This window comes from Nicotiana tabacum, chromosome 16 (genome assembly GCF_000715075.1).
Source record: "Nicotiana tabacum cultivar K326 chromosome 16, ASM71507v2, whole genome shotgun sequence".
NCBI classification, from domain to species: domain Eukaryota; kingdom Viridiplantae; phylum Streptophyta; class Magnoliopsida; order Solanales; family Solanaceae; genus Nicotiana; species Nicotiana tabacum.
The window spans coordinates 119,105,170-119,127,365 of NC_134095.1; the positions used below are offsets into that span (position 1 = coordinate 119,105,170).

Here is a 22,196-nt window from a genome sequence, read left to right on the forward strand (position 1 = left end):
ACAAACAGTCCATCAACAGGCAGCCTATATAAAACCTCCACGTCCTGCAGTGTGACGATGGCCTCACCAATGGGTAGGTGGAATGTGTGCGTCTCCGGTCGCCACCACTTTATCAAGGCCATGACAAAGATCAATCAAGCTACAACCGCCCGATCTCAATCACCTGTAGAAACCCGTGTCCGCAAGCGCGCGACTACACGGTCATGGAGATCTCTGGCATGCAGAAAGTCCCACATGTTGTTCACTTTCTTGGTGCAGAGAGTCTGGGTCAGTAACTCACCCTCCCATATGGGGGGGGGGGGCTATGATCGCTCTGTAACGAGAGTAGCGCATTGCTGGAAGGTCCGGGATGAATAGGCGACACCTCCATGTCGTCTACTGTAAATTAAACAACATTACTTACATGTTAGTTTTATAATTTAATATGTTAGTTATTAAATTAAATAATTATTTTTCATAATTATACAATATTTAATTATGATGTATTCACATAAGGGTTCCAGGCTAGATATTTGAGGCCCAGTAGCACCAAGATATCCTAAATTCTTTCATGTGTTAGTTTTATTATAATTTTATATGTTAGTTTGTAAATTAAATAATTAATTTTATAATTAAAAATATTCACATACGGGTTCCAGGCTCGATATTTGCGGTCCAGTAGCACCAAGATATCCTAAATTCTTCCATGTGTTAGTTTTATTATAATTTTATATGTTAGTTTGTAAATTTAATAATTAATTTTTATAATTAAATATTCACATATGAGTTTCACGCTCGATATTTGGAGCCCAGTAGCACCAATTTATTCTATGTGTTAGTTTTATTATTTTACATGTTAGTTTTATAATATTATATGTTTGTTTGTAAATTAAATAATTAATTTTTATAATTATACAATATTTAATTATCAAATATTCATATATGGGTTCCAGGATCGATATTTGTGGCCCAGTAGCACCAAATATATGTTGACTATAATTGGACAAAGTTTGTGTTTGATCTATCAGTTATTTTGACGTATTTTTGAGTATAAGAGATACTTAAACTACAGGAAACTACACTAAAAAGCACTACATTTTACTACGCTAAAAGACATTACATTTTACTACGCTAAAAGTCATTATATTTTACTACCCTAAAAGGCATTTTGATTTACTAGTCTTTAAGCAAAAAAATAATTTAAACCACATAAAACACAACAAATACATTGTAATCACAAAAATACATATAAAACAGTAATAGTAATTTATTAACATTTTTATTAACAAATAATAATGATTTCATAATTTTTAAATATTTTTTTACAACATTAATATCTTAGCCCGGATAAAAATAACATACCAATTTAATTGAAAAAAATAAAATAAAATACAAAATAACATACAACACATTCAAAACAACTAATATACACTATTTATATGAGTTTGGGCATAAACTAAATCGGAATACCTCGATTTATATTTTTCGAAAAGTTGATGATTTGAAAATTTAACTCCGAAACAAGCAACCTACAGTAATAGAAGGCTTGGCTAGGATGTGGGACCAACAATATCGATTTTTTACGGGACAGGTGGGGCCACACGAGCTTTTTTTGTTGCGAATGGAGGGGGAGGGGGCCCCTTTTTTTTACAAAAACGAAGGGGAGAGGGACTGGGCAGAACATGGGGAAAGGGAAGGGATTATGATATATATAACGTTGTTCATTATCACGCTTTATATAAAATGCTATAATGGACCGCATTTTATATACATGTCTTTTTAGTTGCCACTAAATCACGGTTTGTTACTGTGTTTTATGTAAAACGCGGTTACCTTAACGGTCGTGTTTTATATAAAAATGTAATTTTTTTAACACCTAAAAACGTATTTTGAATAAAAAAAACATAAAAACGTGGTTTTTTTTAATCTTTTGATTCCCTTTTCCGAGTGTCAGAGAAGTAATTATTCTCCTGTAATAATGAGTTGTACGTCTCAAAGTGTGTGCAAGCCTCTGTAATTGGATCTCTACACACTGTGCAATTCGCATTAAATAATCTTTAAAACAAAGTTTAAATAATTAGTTTGCCCCATTAATAGAGAACTCACGCTCGCCACCACTGTCCTTTCAACCAAAAAGCTGCACAAATTCTCTCTCTTCTTTCTCTCTCCAAACGTCAATGGCGAATCCAAACTGTGCACAACCCTTTGCAACTGACCTATATATCTATATAACGGAATTACACTCGCTCACAGGTTGTTACTATCTGGTAATCTAACATTCCTAAATCCTAATCATTAGTTTTGTTCAAGTGTGATTCCAAATTTAGTGTTAACGAGTTGAAAGTATATAAAATTGTTTTGTGTTCACGTGATTTGAACCAAAAGCAATGAGTTTAGTTGAATCCACTGCAAAAGGCTTGATTAGTCTCTCTGACTTTGTTAGTGATCGACTTTATATAATGTGATTTTATTATAGTGTGCAAAGTTGATTCGGATCTGATCTGTGTTTGAGATGTTGTTATCTCTCATGCTGGAAATGTTGGAAAATTGGACTCAATTGTCATTAGGATGTTCGTTCAAGCTGCTTTCTTTTTTCTTCTTCTCCATTTTTATTGATCTTAGCTGGATTTTCTGTTTTTGATCTGTATTTAAGACCTTTTTCAGCTAGAAATACTGAAAGTTGGATTATCAATAGTGATATTTCGTTTCTGTTTTTTTTTTTTTTTTTTGCGTGTGTGTCTATTTTCGTTCATCTTAGGTGAAAAATATTGTGTTTTGATATGTGTAACTGTGTTTGAGGTGAAGGGGAGCCTTGGGCAACGGTAAAGTTGTTGTGTCCATGTGACCTTTAAGTCTCGAGTTCAAGCCATGGAACCAAATGCTTGCGTCGGAGTAGACGGGCTACATTACATCCCTTGGGGTTCGGCCCTTTCCCAGACACTATGTGAATGCGGAATGTTTCGTGTACCGGGCTGCCCCCTTTTTTTATCTGTGTTTGAGGCCCTTTTCAGCTTGAATTGCTGAAAAGTGGAATATAAATTGTGCTTGGCATGTTAGTTTCTGGTGATTCTTTTTGCTTTTTTGTTGGTAAATTTTCCTATTTTTATTGATGTTTTTTTTTTTGCAGGTTGATTGGTCCGTATAGTTGCTGGATTTGAGTTATTTTGTTTTTGAGGATAGAGTTAAGAGTTGTTTCAGAATTGTTGTTTTATAGTGCAGTTGTGTTTTAGAGGACTTTTCAAGTCCATTCTGAGGAGTGGTAATTCATGCATCATTACCATCCTGGAGGAGTTTTGGTTGATCAGAATTTGCTTGTTTTAGTTTCCTATTGCAGACCTATAGGATCGAGATTGTGCTAATTGTGATCTTGATTATCTGATTGGTTTGGTGTACTTTTGGAAAACCATTCTTTTAAGGAAGTTACGTAGTCGAATGCTAGTTGAAATTGCTCGCATTTTGGGCGATATATATGGGAGATGGTATCTGATGATAGCTTACAGTTTTCATAGTTCTTGGAGGTTCAGGTTGAAGCAAATAGCTAGCACATTGTGATCTTCTCGACTTGAATTTTCTAGAGGTTACAGAAATTTGGACATGAAAAGCCCTTTGCTTAACAAATTATCTAAAACTTTCTGGTCTAAACCGCAATTCAACTGGTTACTCTTGTGTCTTGTCAGTGTCTTGGTTGTAATAGCATTGCTAGGATCATCTTCTTCAAGTGCCTTTAACTCAGTCACTTCCTCTGTGAAGCCTGATATCTATACAAATTACAGAAAGCTCAAGGAGCAAGCGAGAAGTGATTATTTAGAGCTAAAAAGCCTTTCTGTGGGAGAAAATCAGATAAAGGATGTTGGTCTTTGTGGTAAGGAAAGAGAGAATTATGTGCCTTGCTACAATGTGTCTGCAAATACTCTAGCTGGGTTTAAAGATGGGGAGGAGTTAGATCAGCATTGTGAGTTATCAAGAGAATATCAATATTGTTTGATTCGTCCTCCTAAGGACTATAAGATTCCACTGTCTTGGCCAGCAGGTAGGGATGTAATATGGAGCGGAAATGTGAAGCTAACCAAAGATCAGTTCCTTTCTTCTGGAAGCATTATGAAAAGGTATAGTTAATTAAATGATCTTGTAGATGATCTTAAACATGTCAAATTCCGTACTTAACATGCTAGAAGGATGAATGCCTCTTTTTTAAGTTTCCGAACTCTTCTGGATTGATGCATTTGTAGGAATAATCTTGAAGTCTTTATGTGAGGTGACAGCTATCATTCTACCTTATAATGACTTTTGTTTTCTCCAGGCTAATGTTACTAGAAGAGAATCAAATTGCTTTCCATTCACAAGATGGACTGATTGTCGACGATGTCAAAGATTACTCTCACCAAATCGCAGAGATGATTGGGCTGGGAAGTGACACAGAGTTTCTTCAAGCTGGTGTAAGTAAATCTTTTGTTCATCTTTCCGTAAGCTACTTGATTGAGCCCCTACAGTTTCCAAAGAATCAATGCTTCTAGTATGCTATCGGTTTCATAGCATTGGAACTCTGACGCAGAACCATAATTCTACTCTAGAATAAAAGATTTCTCTTTGCTGAATAACAGGTGCGTACTGTACTAGATATTGGCTGTGGATTTGGTAGCTTCAGTGCCCACCTACTCTCGTTGAACTTGATGGCTCTTTGTGTGGGAGCATATGAGTCATCTGGTAGCCAAGTTCAGCTAACACTCGAGAGAGGACTTCCTGCAGTCATTGGAAACTTTATTTCAAAACAGCTACCATTTCCATCATTGTCCTATGACATGGTTCATTGTGCTCAGTGTGGGATCATTTGGGACAGCAAAGGTATTGTCCTTGCTGGGTTTTCATGAACTGTGTTTCCCATCCTTATTTCTCATTATCGTTTAATGTGGACTGACCTGATTTACCGCCAGTAGTTTATAAAGACTTGTTTCATTAAGTATTCTTCTGTGTACCTAATTATGATACTTACTTTATTTTTACTAGTCTATTTATGCTGTGAGAGAAATACTTCACAACTATTGAAGTATTGATCCACGGTATCTTCTACTTTACAACGAACCTCTTTTACAGTCAAAAGATCTTCGCCAAGATAAAAGAAGTCTGGTCGATAAGGCCAATCTCATTAGAAAATTTTGGTGATACTGCTGATAAATTTTTTGTTCTAATTTAAAATTCTGCCCCTTCTCTGTCTCACCGAAGTGTAACTGCCACCAGCTGCTGCCCTAGAAGTTAAGACGGTCTTCTTCGTGTGATGATTGACCTTTACTGCTAAGCTGAAGTTAAATAGATCTTCACATTTAGACACCTTCATCTTTTTCTGATAGTGATGAGTTCTAGTTTTTGTTTGTTTATTGGATTCCTCAACAACCATCAGTATGGTAATCTTCTGAAAATTTATACCCGAACAAGTCTGTAATGGCATGAAACTAATAATGATTTGGTGAACAGATGGGCTGTTTCTTATTGAAATTGACCGCGTACTCAAGCCTGGAGGTTACTTTATTTTGACCTCACCCATAACCCGGCAGCAGGGTAGATCTACCAGTTCAAAGAAGGGAAGCATGTCTACTCCTTTGGAAGAGATCACTAAGAAGCTTTGTTGGTCTCTTTTGGAACAGCAAGAAGAAACTTTCGTCTGGCAGAAGACGGTTGATTCACAGTGCTACACATCTGGGTAAGGCTAACAAGAAAGCCAATGTCAAGTACTCCCTCTATCTTCTGTTTCTCATATCCTTGAAACTGCTTTTGAATTCGTTTTATTCAGTTGAATAAAGTAAAATTTGAAGAACAATAATTTATGAAAGTTACAACTGACTGTGGATTACTGGAATCAGGATATAATTAGACTAATTTTTGGGTTTAAAAACCTTTTTGTCCCCTCATCTTTCTGAAGGGAAAAAAATACATTTTCTAAGATACTTGCCTTTTGTATGTGTGTATGGTCAGCTTTGAAATAATTCACATTTTATTGCCCTGTTACTTTTATAAGCTCCACTTCAACCCCTCCCACTCCCACGAAAAAGTAAAGAAGAATAAGCTCTCTCATGTTCAGACTTTGACGTAGATTGTCTTCCATTTATGTTCTATTTTTCAAGTTAAACTTTTGCTTTTACTTTTTCAGTTTTCGTTTTTTCCCAGTTGACCTTGTCTAATTGGCTTTTGTTTTTTGATGTAGCAAGCAGGGTATGGTACCACTTTGTAAAGGAGAGGATATGCAACTGTACTACCAGCCACTTGCACGTTGTATATCTGGAACAGGCAGCAATCGATGGGTTCCAATTCTTAGCAGATCTGGTTCGCTGAACTCAACTGAGCTTAAAGTTCATGGCAAGTTTATTTGAATAAACTTGGTTTGTCGACTTTACTGTCATCCTCTAATTTCCTGCCATTCCGGCTCTTTGCTGTTAACATTCAATCATTGCCTGTGTTTTGCTTTATGGCAGGAGTTCATCCTGAGGATTTCTTTGAGGATTCAGGATTTTGGAAATCAGCTGTGAGAAACTATTGGTCTTTGCTGTCACCCTTGATTTTCTCTGACCATCCAAAGAGGCCAGGTGACGATGATCCATTACCTCCATATAATATGGTGCGCAATGTCTTGGACATGAATGCTCATTATGGGGGTTTAAATGCCGCATTGTTGGAGGCAAGCAAATCAGTTTGGGTGATGAATGTTGTGCCTCTTGGGGTGCATAATACACTTCCGCTCATACTTGATCGAGGTTTTACTGGTGTTCTGCATAACTGGTAAGACATTAAGTGTTAGACACATTAAGATTTATACGCTCTTGGATATTGTGCATATTAGTATATCAATCTAAAGTATACGGGTTAGCTATTCTCTTGCAAATTATTTTAGTAGAAGAAAATCACAGAGCTGTGTGAATTAAGTAGCAACTATTTATTTATTTTAATGTATGTGATCATAAATCACCTAATGACATTTACAATTTTGGAGTGGATCTGATATAGTGTAATGTAATATATCGAACTCTATTTGTTAGCAATGATGATGTCCTTTTCCTGGCGTACCATGAAATTCCTCTATAATACAATAATATATTTTCTTGTTTTTTTATGTATTGTGATCTTAGTTTGCACGTTGCATGGATTATTGTCTCTTTAGTTTGCTTGCTTCTTCATCCCTTCCGATTGATGATCAACAGGAATCTGCTGCATCCTGGAGCACATAGCAATAACAGCTGACCCAATACCTAATACACGAATCATAAAATTTTAAAATGATCCTGAAACTTTTCACCGAGTATCTTATAACTAAGCATCTCTAACAGTAGTGCGTGGGTTCAAAGACTTCATAAGCATAGAATAGTTTGTAGTTTTGTATTATGATTGTGTCCTTTTCTGAGTCTTGAATGTTTTCTTCGATAAACCCACGTCTGTTTGGTCAGTGAGGAGAAGTTGAAGATAAAGGAAGAGTAATAAACAATAAGAACCTTGACCTTATCCTCAACAGGATGTTTATCTATGATTCTGAGTCATGATTTCCGATGATATTGGTTACAGTAATTTTATGCTTTTAATGTTTGAAGAAATTCTGTTGGATACTGATATCAGATGTTCTTAAAATTGGGCCAGGTGCGAACCCTTTCCTACATATCCAAGAACATATGATTTGCTCCATGGTAATGGACTTCTGTCACACCTTGCTTCACAAGGATGCAGTATAATTGAACTACTTTTAGAGATGGATCGTATCTTGCGGCCTGAGGTAATATTATATTTGCAGTCCACACAATTAAAATATCTTTTGTTTTACTCGTTCGTTAAACTTAAGCTTGCTTTTCTTATATATGCTCTTATGTTTCTCTTTGGAGACGGGATTTGGCATTTAAGCGTAGTCCATTTATTGCTTTATGTCTTTCTTGTTGTATTTCAACGAAGAAGGTGAGTCTTGGAGCAACGGTAAAATTGTTTCCGTGTGATCTATAAGTCACGGGTTCAAGTCATGGAAGCAGCTATTAATGCTTGCATTAGGGTAGGTTGTCTACTTCACACCCTTACGGGGTGTGGCACTTCCCCGGACCCTGCAAGAACGCTGAATGCTTTCTACACCGAGCTGCTTTTTTTGTATTTGACTGAACACCTTCAAATGTGTCCCTCAAGTTTGCCCGATTCCTTGCAGTTATTGCATGTTTTAACATTTGAGTTTGATTCTAAGAACAAACTTATTGACAGGGATGGGTTATTCTCTCTGATAAATTGGGACCCATAGAGAAAGTGCGGATGTTAGCCACACAAATCCGCTGGGAAGCGAGGGTGATTGACCTCCAGAATGGAAGTGACCAACGACTACTCGTATGCCAAAAACCATTCGTGAGAAAGTGATCGATCATCTTGACATGAAACTTCGACAATTCAATGACAGACCAATCTGTTAGCGCACTGCTAATTCTCCTAAACTTTCAATGGAAAAGAGGAATTAGTATCACATGAAGAAGTGAAGTATTTCTTTTCCATTCGTGCGCGCAGGCTGCCCCAAAGGTGGAAATATAATTTTTGAAAGCTGTAGATTGAGCAAGATTGCTGTAGTAGAGACAGCACATAAAGAAGATTTCTCCCTTTCATTAGATTTATGTAGCAATTCATTCAGCACTATTTTTCTTCCTCGTTTTTCAGTTTTTAGCACATCTTTTTCAATTGTAATTAAATGGTATTTTAGCGAAGAATCACCTATTCTTGAGAGCAAGAGATTTTGTCGCAAAATGTACGAATCAATATAAATAATGGTTTCCCGATATACACCTTGTTTAACCAAAAATCTGAGTCTTTGGTCAAAGCTAAAAAGAAATTCGGGTTACTGATAATCAGGAGACAAAAATAAAATACTTTTGAGAACGATGGTAAAGAAGCAAATAGATGTATATTTCAATAAATTCTCAATAGTATCTCGTCCTTACAAATGATGATACTTCTTCCTTTTATAGATAATTCTAGGTAAAGGAATGAAGCCTCAGCTTTAATGATATAATCATGAGTAATAAATGATATTAAATAAGCCGTTATACAATCATTCCTATTAAATACCGATTTCATAACGTATCAAGTATTTAATAATGAATTTGGACTCCTTTCTGTCACCAGATCTTTGCTTTCAATGCCTTCTATCCGTTGGCTGTAGATAATTTAAATTGGTACGAGACTCGTATCTATACGTCGTCTCGTGCCTATTTAAATTCTTCTTCCCGTGGCTGTTTCCATCCGTGCCTCTTAGTCAATTGCTGCGCTTTGACCATTTAACTAATCCACGTGTCATGCCACATCATCTTTTAATATAAACTCAGTTTTTTCCCAATACAGATAGTCCCCCCACTTTCCATTTTTTTTATCAATTAAATAATTGGGAAGTGGATCTTCATGTAAAAGGAATTTTTACCACAATTAATGCTCATGACAGTACTAACGTCTCATCAGTCTTTTCCATTTAATGTTCTGCCCATGTGTCATTTTCTAATTGATTCCACTATTCATACTCTTTTTCGAGACTTCTTCACTCTCACTATTTACGAAGTGATAGCTGCCTTAATTATAGGCTTTTCATCATTACACTTAAAAAGTTGACGGTTCCCATTTTACACATAACTTTGTCCTCCTTTGTCTTCTTCACAAATCTTCAGCACATACTTCCTTCTTAACAATGTCTTCTTCAAACCCTAACCGTAAAAAAGTTCCAATTCTAGATCAATTCCCCAACGCCCCTGTTAGACACAGAAGAGGCGGAGGAGGTAGGCTTCGAACAGGGTTAGAATCTACGCGAGGCGGCTCCTCTGGTTCTTCTTCAAGGAGTTCTATCCCAAAAGCCCCTTCTTCTAAGAGTAGGGAAATTCTTGATCCTTCTCAAGAACCCTCTGTTGATGATATAGTTCCCGGCGATTTGTCTTTTGAAAGTGACAAAACGTCTCTTCAAAAACAAATTAAAAATTTAGAAAGAGCCGATACTTACCCCTTCACTTTAGGTTTCAATCCTCCGATTGACCCAGTTATTCTCGATTTTTGTCGTTTCTTTACAATTTGTTTGGCCCAAATCGGTCCATTGGTGTGGAGAACAGTGGCTTGTTTGAGATATTTATCTTCCAAGGCCAATGTCAATTTCACCTTTTCTCACCTCATTCATCTATACCATCCTAACTTAATACGCCATGGGTTTTTTACCTTAACTGCAAGGAGCAAAAAGGTTTTGGTAAATCCTGCGGATGACAAAGATCGTGGATGGTATATCCGTTACGTTGCTGTCCGTACAGTGGACTTGATTGGTGAAACAAATATTCCCTTTCCTGAGAAGTGGAATTTTGAACGTAGGTTTCCTTTTATTTACCGTACCTACTTTTGAGAATTTCAAAAAGAAAGTTGTTTTTTAATCTCGTCCCTTCTTGGTTTTTTGTAGCAACCATGAGAGATGTGGAACCTATTCCCAACTTTCGTGGTTGGGTAGACTCACTTTTGAAGATTGCTTCAAGGGAGCAGAGAACTTGGAAATCAATTTCTTCCTTACATGGTTGGAAAGTCAAAACATATGGTATCCCCCCTTTTATATAAATTTTTTTTACATGTTAAGCGCTTTTTCCTCAACTTTAATCATGTATATCCATCCTTTAATCAGGATTTGGCATTAGAGGAATGACGGCTGAAGTAGTTATGGCCATTCGCATGTCTGCGAATGCTGCTCTTGATTTGGATAAGGCTCGAGCCTTGCTGCCTAAAAGGAAAGCTACAAAGGAAAGTTCTGAAGAAGAAGAGGAGAGTACCTCCCTAATTACCAGGCCGAGGGTCAGGAGACGAATAATCATTGATGATGAAATTGAAAACACTCCTGCTCGTACCTCCGCCACCGAGCCTGTTTTGATTCAATCTGATGAGGACACCGAAGCAAGAGATAATGATGAATCAATTCAGCATCTTTTTGACAGTGGTTTCGGGAGTGGCGAGGTCGGCCCTGTTTTTGATGAAGCTCCTCTTTCCTCATTTGTTCCTATTTCCTCCATTCCTCTGCCAGCTGTAAGTATTTCGTTACCAGTTTTGACGACTTCCGTTCTTTTGCCAGTCTCTACCGCTCCTATATCCGTTCCTTTGGCTGTTTCTACCGCACCTGCTTCCGCTCCTGTGTTGGTTTCTACATCTTTTCCTTCCATTCCTTCCACTGCTCCTCTTCCCTCTGTTCATCATACAGAGATAGGTTCTAGCAGTGGAAGTATGACTATGAGAAGTGTTACTTTGGAGGTTCCTGCCAATCATAGCCTCTTGAGGAAGACCGGCAGAGCCGATGTTTGGCTCGAACCTCTAATTGGAGATATCGAGAAGAAGAAGATGGAGAGCCATAGCTGCTTAACTCTGATGAATGACGTAGTTCATTCTACTTTGAAGGTATTTTTACCAACAAGTTTTTTTTTTAAATTATCTTCAATCTCTCATTTCCATGACTTACCTCTGTAGGCTAACCTTATTGGCACGGAATTAATGGGAAGAATTTCCCTACTGGAAAGAAGAGCTCGTGAGTCTGAAAAGACTATGCACGAGGCCGAGGAAATAGCTAGGGGAGCCCAGCTTGAAGCAACCAATTGGAAGGAGCAGTTCGAGAATGCTCAAGGGACCATAGAGGAGTTGCAAGAAGATAAAAATCTCCTGGAGCAGCAAAACCGTGGTTTAACTTCTGAACTGGCAACTGTCAAAGCCTCTTCAAGCCAATTGAAAAGAGATAAAGAGCTTTTGGAATGCTCTTTGTCAGAACAATTATCCAGGGCTAGTGAAGAAGTTAGAGAGCTGAAGGCACTTTTGGCTAGGAAGGAAGAATATGCAGGAGAGTTAGTGCAAAGCTTGACTCAAGCTCAGGCTGACTTACAGACTTCCTCTGACGAGATTCATGCCTTGAAGAGTTCTCATGCTTCTCTTGAAGCTTCCCTTGATTCCCATTTAGCTGAATATCAAATCTTAAAAAACGATCTTGCTATGTGGGAAAAGGAATATGGACTTCTAGAGGAAAATTTTAACATAGAAGTAAGTTGGGCTTTCCTGAAATCTCGTCGTGATGCTTTGACGAAAGCTGCTCAAGAAGGTTTTGACTTGCAGTCTGAACTGGCCAAAGTCATAGATACCATCGAGAAAAGCCAACAGTCTGCTGATACTCCTTCTCCTGCACTTGAAGTTCCTGGAACAGAAGAACTTTTAAATGAAGAAGTGAATACTGCAGCAATTGGGATTACAATTCCTGCTTCAGCTGAAAATGTTGCAATTCCAGCTTCAGAGGGTGAAACTTCTATGACTCAGTCTGTGGAAGTTGAAGCTTCCGTGACTCTTTCTTCCCTCGTTGATCCTAACATTTCAAGCTCAGCTGAAACCGTTCTTGTTGCTGCTTCTTCAGAAGTTGCCACCGTGCCTGTGGCTGAAAGTGAAATTAATATTGCAACTTCTGATGCGCTAACCCCTTCAATTGAATGATGGTTTTATCCCTTAGTTTTTAAGGGATTTTTTGGTGAAAGTCCCCATTTATCATAATGGGGCACTTGTATAAACTTTTATTGACTAAGTTTCTACTTAGTCTTTTTAATTATATTAAGAAGTTTTGTTAGTACTGCAATGTGTTCTATTCTTGCCTTTACCTTACTTATTTAGGACTTATAGAATAGTTTAGCATTTTTATCCTTTGAAAATGCTTTATGATACTTCTCATGACTTATTAACATGAGGCTTATAAAAGAGGGCCCTTTTATTTTATCGACACTTAATGAAGAAGACGTCTCAACTTCATAATGGTGTTATAGTACGATGAAAGTAATAGGAAAACACACGTTTTATATGAAACAACTTTGGCAAGTTTTTATTCATAAACTTTTAACAAGTGTTTGACTGTTACATGTATTACAATACATCTACAGCTTTCTCGTAACTGTTTTTCTTGTAACAGATTTGTAAATAACATAAAATAAACAAGGTTTTTCTTCATAACCTGTTTCAGTACATAGTCATGACCCTATCTTTACATGTTAAGAAGGGTTTGAGAGGTGACTTTGTTTATGAGTTTGAGAGATGACTCTGTTGTTCTCATGAATGCTGAAGACTTCGTAACTTTTTCTCAACACTTGCTTCTTTGTAGCCGATTTTTGTTCGATACTCGTATCTGTTTCTTTCTCTACACATATCTGTGTATAATATGTAGTCCCCCAAGTGTTTGAGCGATGAAGTATGAAGCCTCGAGCACTTGTTTATTTCTTTTACTTTGGCCCTTTTCCTGAAACAGAAAGATATACGGGACTCGACGGTGCGATTATAGATGAAGACTGCCTAACTCGTGTGTATTTCCATCAGATTAATTGTAACCCTGGGCTAGGAATTTAAGAATACTCCATTTTGCCTTGCAGGTTGTGACTCATCATTTGGCACGAGTTAGGATATTTTGCCTAACATCTAAAATCGTTAGTAAAATATTAATAAACCAAGAGAGAAATTTTAACATGATGATACCTGACCGTAGGTACTTTCTTAAAAGTAATATCTTTTTAAGTGGACAGCATTCCAATGTGAGGGTAAAACTTTACCATCCATTGTTTCCAACTGGTATGCTCCTTTTCCCGCAATGCCACGGACTTTGTATGGTCCATCCCATGTTGGACTTAGCTTTCCTGAGTTAGCAGCTTTTGCAGATTGGAACACCTTTTTAAGCACAAAGTCCCCAATTTTGAAAAATCTGAGGCGTGCTTTCCTATTGTAATATCGTTCTATTACTTGCTTTTGTGCTGCCATTCTTATCGAAGCAACTTCTCTTCTTCCTTCAAGTAAATCTAGGCTAACCTGCATCTCTTCATTATTAGATTCCTCCGTTGCCTGATCGTATCGTGTGCTTGGCTCACCTATTTCAACTAGAATTAAGGCTTCCGTACCATAAACCATTGAAAATGGTGTTTCTCCAGTGCCTGTTTTGGTCGTTGTACGATAAGCCCATAGTACTCCAGGTAACACCTCAGGCCAATTACCTTTTGAATCTTGTAACCTCTTTTTCAAGTTATTAATAATAACTTTATTAGTTGATTCTGCTTGTCCATTCCCCACTGGATGATATGGCGTAGACGTTATTCTTTTGATCTGCCAACTTCGAAGAAATTCTGTAACTTGTGCTCCAATAAATTGTGGTCCATTGTCACACACGATCTCTTTTGGTACTCCAAAGCGGCATATTATATTTCGCCATATGAAGTCTTTAACTTCTTTTTCTCGTACCTGTTTAAATGCCCCTGCTTCCACCCATTTAGTGAAATAATCTGTAAGTACAAGTAGAAATTTTACCTGACCTTTTGCTTGTGGAAGTGGACCTACGATATCCATTCCCCATTTCATAAAGGGCCAAGGGGCTAAAACATGATGTAGTAACTCAGCTGGTCTGTGCATATTATTGCCGTACCTTTGACATTTATCACATTTGGACACGAAACTGGTTGCCTCTTCTTCCATCTTAGGCCAATAATATCCTGTGTGAATTAACGTTCTTACCAGTGACCGTCCTCCTGCGTGATTCCCACAATGTCCTTCATGTACTTCTCTCATGACATATTCGGTTTGAGAGGGACCTAGACACCTTGCTAGTGGTCCGCCGAACATCTTTCGATAAAAATTACCTTGATATAAACAATATCGTGCAGCTTTTTTGCGAAGCGCGTAAGCCTTTCCTTTGTCATTAGGCACGGTTCCGTGCTGTAAAAAGGCAACAATTTCATTTCTCCAATCCCATGTTAGATGATTAAAATGTACCTCGTTTTTATCAGGTTCAAGAACGGAATGAAATAGATGTATGACTGAAGCATCTGTATTGTTTGCCACGTCTGCTGCGGATGCAAGGTTAGCTAAAGCATCTGCCTCTACATTCTCATCTCTTGGGATCTACACTACTTTCCAAGTTTGGAATTGCTTTATTAACTCCCATACCTTTGCGAGGTATTCTTGCATTCATGACTCTCTGGCTGTATAAGTCCCCAGCATCTGATTAACCACGAGTTGAGAATCACTCTTGATTATAATCTGTGTTATGCCGAGTTCTCGTGCCAATTCTAAACCTGCAATTACAGCCTCATACTCTGCTTCATTGTTAGTTATAGAATGACATTTTATAGCCTGTCTAATGGTCTCACCCGCAGGTGGTACGAGGACTATTCCTAAGCCTGCCCCTTTTACATTAGATGAACTGTCAGCGTATAAAACCCAAGTCCCCGGGTTCGCACCATTAAAAACTAATAATTCTTTTTCTGCTTCTAAATGCATCCCCTGGCTAAAATCAGCCACGAAATCAGCTAGTACTTGAGACTTTATAGCGGTCCTAGGTTGATAAATAACTTCATACTCACTTAGTTCTATAGCCCATTTTGCTAATCTTCCTGAAAGTTCGTGTTTATGCAAAATATTTCGAAGTGGAAAAGCAGTAACAACTACAATGGGATGACATTGAAAATAAGGTCTTAACTTTCTAGATGCCATGATCAAAGCTAATGCTAATTTTTCTAGCTGTGGGTATCGTGTCTCAGCTTCCAATAAGGACTTACTTACATAATAAATAGGAGATTGTTTACCTTGGTCCTCGCGGACTAAAACAACACTTACTGCGACTTCAGACACGGCCAGATAAATGAGAAGTTTTTCCCCCACCTTCGGTTTTGCCAACAACGGTGGTTTTGACAAATAAGCTTTCAAATTTCTAAGAGCTTGTTGACAATCTTCATTCCATTCAAAATGATCTTGCTTTTTAAGTGCAGAGAAAAACTTAAAACACCTTTCCGAGGATTTGGAAATAAATCTCCCCAAAGCTGCAATTCTTCCCGTTAATCTTTGTACTTCCTTTTTATTAATAAGTATATCCGGGATTTCTTCTATTGCTTTGATCTGAGAAGGATTCACTTCAATACCACGATTAGAAACAAGAAAACCCCAAAACTTACCTGATGCAACCCCAAATGCACATTTTTCTGGGTTGAGTTTCATATTAAATTTTCGCAAAAATTTCAAAAGTAACAGATAGATGAGAAACATGGTCGTGAGACTGCTGGGTTTTGAAGAGCATATCTTCTATATATACCTCCATCGTTTTCCCTAAATGTTCTTGGAACATTTTGGTGACCAACCTTTGATAGGTTGCCCCAGCATTTTTGAGGCCAAAGGGCATTACTTTATAACAGTAAGTCCCCCTGTCTGTGATGAAAGAAGTTTTTTCTTCATCACCAGGATCCATTTTAATTTGATTATATCCTTAGTATGCATCTAAAAAACTTAAAAGCTCATGACCTGCGGTTGCATCAATTAGTTGATCTATATGCGGTAAGGGAAAGGAATCTTTTGGACAGGCTTTATTTAAATCGGTATAATCTACACAAACATGCCACTTACCATTTTTCTTGGGTACGACCACCGTATTAGCTAACCAAGTAGGATATTTTACCTCACGGATTGATCCGATTTTTAATAACTTTTGGACTTCCTCCTGAATCACCTGGTTCTTGAAAGCACCTTGTTTCCGTTTCTTTTGCTTTATTGGTGTGAAAGAGGGGTCCTCATTGAGTTTGTGAGTTACCACATTTGGTGGAATACCTGTCATGTCAGCGTGGGACCAAGCAAAGCAGTCTAAGTTAGCTTTTAAAAATTCGATTATCATACCTCGCATGTTCGTGCTTAAATTGGCCCCGACATAAACCTTCCGTTCAGGCCATTGATCAAATAACATCACTACCTCAAGATCTTCAATTGTCGTTTTGATGCTTTCATTTTCTTCAGGTTCTTGAATTGTGTCAGGTCTTGAGTCCAAATCCGTTTTTTCCTGTTCAGTTGAAGTTTGATCTTTTTTACCTTCAACTGTTTCCTGTAATTGCTACTTTTCTTTATTCTCGGCGCTCGTACTTGTTACAGCGTTAACACTTTTAGCCATCTGCTGATCCCCACGAATTTGGCAAATTCCCCATGGTGATGGGAATTTAATAACCTGATGTAGAGTTGATGGGACAGCGTCCATATCGTGTATCCATGGTCTCCCCATGATCATATTGTAGGCCATTTCCATATCAACTACCTGAAATTTAGTTTCCTTCACAACACCCATAGCAAAAGTTCTTAGAAATACCTCGCCTTTTGTTACTACACTTGAATTGTCAAAGCCTGACAATGTGTGCGCCTTAGGTATCATTTTGTCTTCAGCTTGCATTTCTCGTAGTACCCTTAATAATATAATGTTTACAGAACTCCCTGGATCAATCAAAACTCGTTTTACATTAGTATCATGTACAAGTAAAGATATTACTAGTGCGTCATTATGTGGAGTTGTTACTCCTTCGGTATCTGTGTCATCAAATGAAATACTTTCATTTTCAAGGACCTGCCGCACCCGTTTCCCGTGTGTAATTGTTACCTTAGAAACCTTGTTGAAGGCTGTATAGGTTACGTCGTGAATGTCCTCTCCCCCGCTTATGACATTCACTGTCCTTTTGGGTGAAGGAGGTTGTGGTGGCTCTTGTCTGTTTTTCATATAAGCTTGTTTTCCTTTCTCACTAAATAACTCAGTGAGGTACCCTTGCTTTAATAAATGATCCACTTCACTCTGCAGGAATCTGCATTCTGAAGTTTTGTGCCCGTGATCGTTGTGAAATTCGCACCAATGATCCGGATTGCGTCTACTTGGATTTGACCGCATCTCTTTTGGCCACCGTACCTTATCTCCCATGCTTCTTAAAACATCTACGAGCTCGGAGGTAGAGACATTAAAATTATATCCACCGAATCGTGCCTTTAAACTCCTGTCATCATCTCGTAATTCTTGTCTGTTCCGATCATTCCTGAACTTTGAAGAAGAGCCAGAATCCCGATTCCTTGATTTTTGATCATATTGCTGGCTATCTTGTTTCGACCGTGGGTCCTTTCCTGCGGGTCCCATATATGGATCGTACCTGTTTTTACCTGATCTTTTTTCGGTTTCTGACCTTCGGGTACCGCCCCTTTCTTCATGATGGAGCTTAGGTACGATATCTTCTTCGATTCGCAACTTCGTGCTATACCTGTTGTAAACATCATTCCATGTGGTTGCAGGAAATTCTCTAAGACTTTCTTTGAGTCGTCTCGTGGCTTCAGAACTTTTGTCATTTAAATTACTTGCAAAAGCTATAGCAGCCCAATTGTCAGGCACACGAGGTAGAGTCATTCTTTCACGCTGGAATCTATCAACGAAGTTTCTAAGCAACTCCGAATCCCTTTGTTTGATTTTGAAAATATCTTCCATCCTTTTCTCAACCTTTTGTGCTCCCGAATGTGCTTTAATAAAAGAATCTGCAAGCTCAGCAAAAGAATTAATAGAATTTTCAGATAAAAGAGAATACCAGGTTAATGCACCCTTGGTGAGTGTTTCTCCAAATTTCTTGACCAATACTGATTCAATTCCTTGTTTGGTCAAGTCGTTGCCTTTTACGCCGGTTGTAAATGCAGTTACGTGGTCACGTGGGTCTGTAGTACCATCATATTTCGGGATGTCAGGCATTTTGAACTTTTTCGGAATTGGAAGGGGAGCAACACTAGGCTTCCATGGTTGTTGTGAGTATTTGTCCATGTCTACTCCTTTTATTACAGGCGGAACTCCAGGGATTTGTTCAATACGCTCATTTTGTTCTTTAAGCTGTTTCTGCAAGGTTAGTACTAAATTTTGCAAATACGAATTATTTAAATTATCTGGTCCCCCTTCTTGTGGTTCACTGAGGGTTGCTCCGTTTCCAGAATTATCAAGACCAGAACGGGGGTTCTCCAATGTATTATTATTAGGAGTTGGTGTAGGTGGCGCAACAGGCAATCGACTAACAAGTGCCTGAAGAGCTTTGCCGACCTGTGCATCAATTAGCTTTTGCAAAGCTTCAGTTGTAACTCCTTCAAAATGTTCAGATTGCTCTTGTTGATCAGCACGTGATTCAGTAACAGGAGTGCCTTCACAAGATTGACGTGGTGAATTTAGAGGAGAGGGAACCACATTATCTTGATTTTGATATATTTGATTCTCATGGTTTCCCAATGTGTTGTTACTATTGTTGTCGGCGTTGTTGTTTGACATGGTGACGCCAATAGATAAGATGTAGCTTAAAAGGAAAGATTATCAGATTCCCGGTAACAGAACCAATTTGTTTAACCAAAAATCTGAGTCTTTGGTCAAAGCTAAAAAGAAATTCGGGTTACTGATAATCATGAGACAAAAATAAAATACTTTTGAGAACGATGGTAAAGAAGCAAATAGATGTATATTTCAATAAATTCTCAATAGTATCTCGTCCTTACAAATGATGATACTTCTTCCTTTTATAGATAATTCTAGGTAAAGGAATGAAGTCTCAGCTTTAATGATATAATCATGAGTAATAAATGATATTAAATAAGCCGTTATACAATCATTCCTATTAAATACCGATTTCATAATGTATCAAGTATTTAATAATGAATTTGGACTCCTTTCTGTCACTAGATCTTTGCTTTCAATATCTTCTATCTGTTGGCTGTAGATAATTTAAATTGGTACGAGACTCGTATCTATACGTCGTCTCGTGCCTATTTAAATTCTTCTTCTCGTGGCTGTTTCCATCCGTGCCTCTTAGTCAATTGCTGCGCTTTGACCATTTAACTAATCCACGTGTCATGTCACATCATCTTTTAATATAAACTCATTTTTTTCCCAATACACACCTTGTTTTCTAGCTCTACATATCATAATCTATGGGTAATCCTGGATTCGTGACTAACATTTCACTGCATCTTCATTGCTATATTTATATGACTTCGGCAGTTGCCTGACAATTCAGAATCTCTTTATCATCTTTCACCATTCATCAACTTCCAAGTTATTGGGTTGCTGGTAGAAGCATCTTTTCCCAAACTGTTACTCCTCAAGCCAGTAGAGAATATCTTACGGCTTAAGCACTCCTCTCCTTTTCCCATTGAGCTATGCACATCTCGCGGATAAGGTTCCCAAGCGCAAGTACTAAAAGAAAGGGAACATGCTATACAACACTAGCTGGCGTTTACATGCCCATTCCAATCTCCCTGCCATAGAATTACAACAACAACGCGCCACTTGACTGTTTTTGTTTGTTTGATCAAAGCAGATAAATAGTGAAAGGGAGCTTTAGCTGCACCTGGAAGAATAGGTTGCAACCACCGGAATGGAAATTCAACACTAGCTGGCGTTTACTTGCAGCTTTCACCGCATTTTGGCTAAAGATAAAGTTTAAAACTATAGCAGTCATGACTCTGTTGTTCTGTTTCTCCTCCTATCCCTAGTTGCCATTTTCTCCCCATACCTTGCAAATATATCAGCTAGATCAAAGTGCCCAACCTCTCTAAGTTTTTTGCTCATCACCTCAAACATAACCACACCTTCCTCATTGGAATAATAATGCAAAAACTTGTTATAATCAAACCTAGGCACCTCAACCTTTTTGTACAGTAATCTCTCTGCATACTTGGTCGCGTCAAACGTCCTTCCTGCCTTAACCAAACCTCCTACGAAAATGGTATCGAAATTCACAAGAGGATCGGATCCTTTCCTCCCTCTCTTCCCCAAATGTCCCTGTAACAACATCACATATGTATGCATTATCGGCTCACATCCTCTTTTTATCATCTCCCTAAATACTTCAGTTGCTTCACTTGCTCTTTTCAACTTCAATAGCCCCTTGATCATCCCATGATAAACACTTATATCAGCCTTCTCCATCCCTTGCACAACACTATACGCTTCCCTAATCCTCCCTCTACTCATAAGCCCATAGGTTATCGATGCTAATGTAAGGTTATCGGCTTTAATCCCTCTCTTTTGCATTTCTTCAAACACTACATAACTCTCTCCAAGCTTCCCTTTCTTGCACAACCAATTGATCACCAACCTGTAAGTAGAAACCCCCAATTCAGACATCCTATTCACTCTCATTGATTGAAAAACCTTCAATGCTTCATCATATCTATTATTCTTGAATAGGGTCTCCATCATAGTCTCAACACATTCAATATCAGGTTCAAAACCTTCATCAACCATTAAATTCCAAATCTTTGAGGCTTCAATCACATCACCAGCATCACAAAACCCATATATTAACCATCTATAAGTAACTCCATTTGGCTTTATCCAATCTTTCAACTTCAACACCACACGCTTAGCCTCCTCAACAAGCTTATATCTACAAAGAGCCTCAACTACCTTATTCAGTATTTCCACATTATACCCATATCCAAAACCATTCATTACATGAAAAACTTCAACACATTTCTTCAACTCCCTAGCTTCAGCCAGAGTTTTTAACCCAACTACATATGTTTTAGGGGTGACCAATTGACATCTTCCAATTTCTTGAAGTACTTCCCAGAAAAGATCAATGTTTCTTGATTTTCCAATTACATCTAGCATTTTGTTGAGGGTGGTGGATGTGTGATTGAAGTGGGGTTGTAACTTGGTAAATTCATAGAATTTGTAAAGGGGTCTCCAAGAATATGGGAATTTGTTGCATACTTGAAGGAAGAACTCATGGGTGAGGTCAAATGGTGTTTTGCAGAGGTTATTGTGGATTTTTTGGTTAGATGAGTACTGTTGTTGGTAGAGAATTGTACAGACTCTTAATAGGTGGGTTTCGTTTACTGGTTTGATGGGGTTTGGAGATTGGAGTTGAGGAGCAAATTGGGCTGCGCCGGTAGCTGCTGATATGGGGATAATTTGGAGATGACGATGGGGTGATAGGAGGAATGTGAAAGACCTGAAAATTTTAGGTTTTAACATTTGTGTCAGAAAATTGTGTAAGGCTGCTTTGTTTCTCTTCAAGTTCAATAGAGGTGTTGTCTTGAAGGAGCAATGAGAAGCAAAAGACGAGAGGCGATTCAATATAAATTTATACTGCTCACAAAAATTTCTTATTTTATTTTTCTAGAAGATATTTGCAATTATACATAGATTTTTTGTTGAAATTTTCGGATATCAATAATCCATCTCCCTATAGTGTGTGTCCAATTTACATGATGTTATAATCTGTTCCCAAAAAAATAATGTATGAATAATGTATATTCATTCAAGTGTTTAGATCTCACAAATTATATATAGTACATTAAGAAATGTTTCATATTCTGGTGAATAGGATCTATAACGCAAAATAGAAATAAATCTATCAACCATCAACTTAAAGAGCAGATGCGCATAAAACAGT

The 22,196-nt window shown here is 37.8% G+C and overlaps 2 protein-coding genes across 3 annotated transcripts; one reads left to right on the plus strand and one right to left on the minus strand.

Annotated features, from left to right (window-relative positions):
• The first annotated feature begins 1,931 nt into the window (after window positions 1-1,931).
• Window positions 1,932-8,724, plus strand: LOC107796491 (putative methyltransferase PMT5). 2 transcript variants are annotated; one of them, XM_016619275.2, is made up of 9 exons: window positions 1,932-2,246; window positions 3,107-4,085; window positions 4,280-4,415; window positions 4,581-4,821; window positions 5,449-5,674; window positions 6,176-6,327; window positions 6,444-6,747; window positions 7,597-7,729; window positions 8,197-8,724. In XM_016619275.2, exons 2-9 carry the CDS (start codon window positions 3,574-3,576, stop codon window positions 8,344-8,346), a joined length of 1,854 nt encoding a protein of 617 aa, XP_016474761.2. In that variant the 5' UTR covers window positions 1,932-2,246; window positions 3,107-3,573; the 3' UTR covers window positions 8,347-8,724. The 2 variants fall into 2 exon arrangements, with proteins under 2 accessions (XP_016474761.2, XP_016474762.2); XM_016619276.2 differs by having other exon boundaries at window positions 2,064-2,232.
• A 10,512-nt stretch (window positions 8,725-19,236) lies between these two features.
• On the minus strand, window positions 19,237-21,876 carry LOC107805974 (putative pentatricopeptide repeat-containing protein At1g26500). Its single transcript, XM_016630091.2, has one exon. It carries the CDS (start codon window positions 21,773-21,775, stop codon window positions 20,249-20,251), a length of 1,527 nt encoding a protein of 508 aa, XP_016485577.1. The 5' UTR covers window positions 21,776-21,876; the 3' UTR covers window positions 19,237-20,248.
• Between the last annotated feature and the right edge of the window lie 320 nt (window positions 21,877-22,196).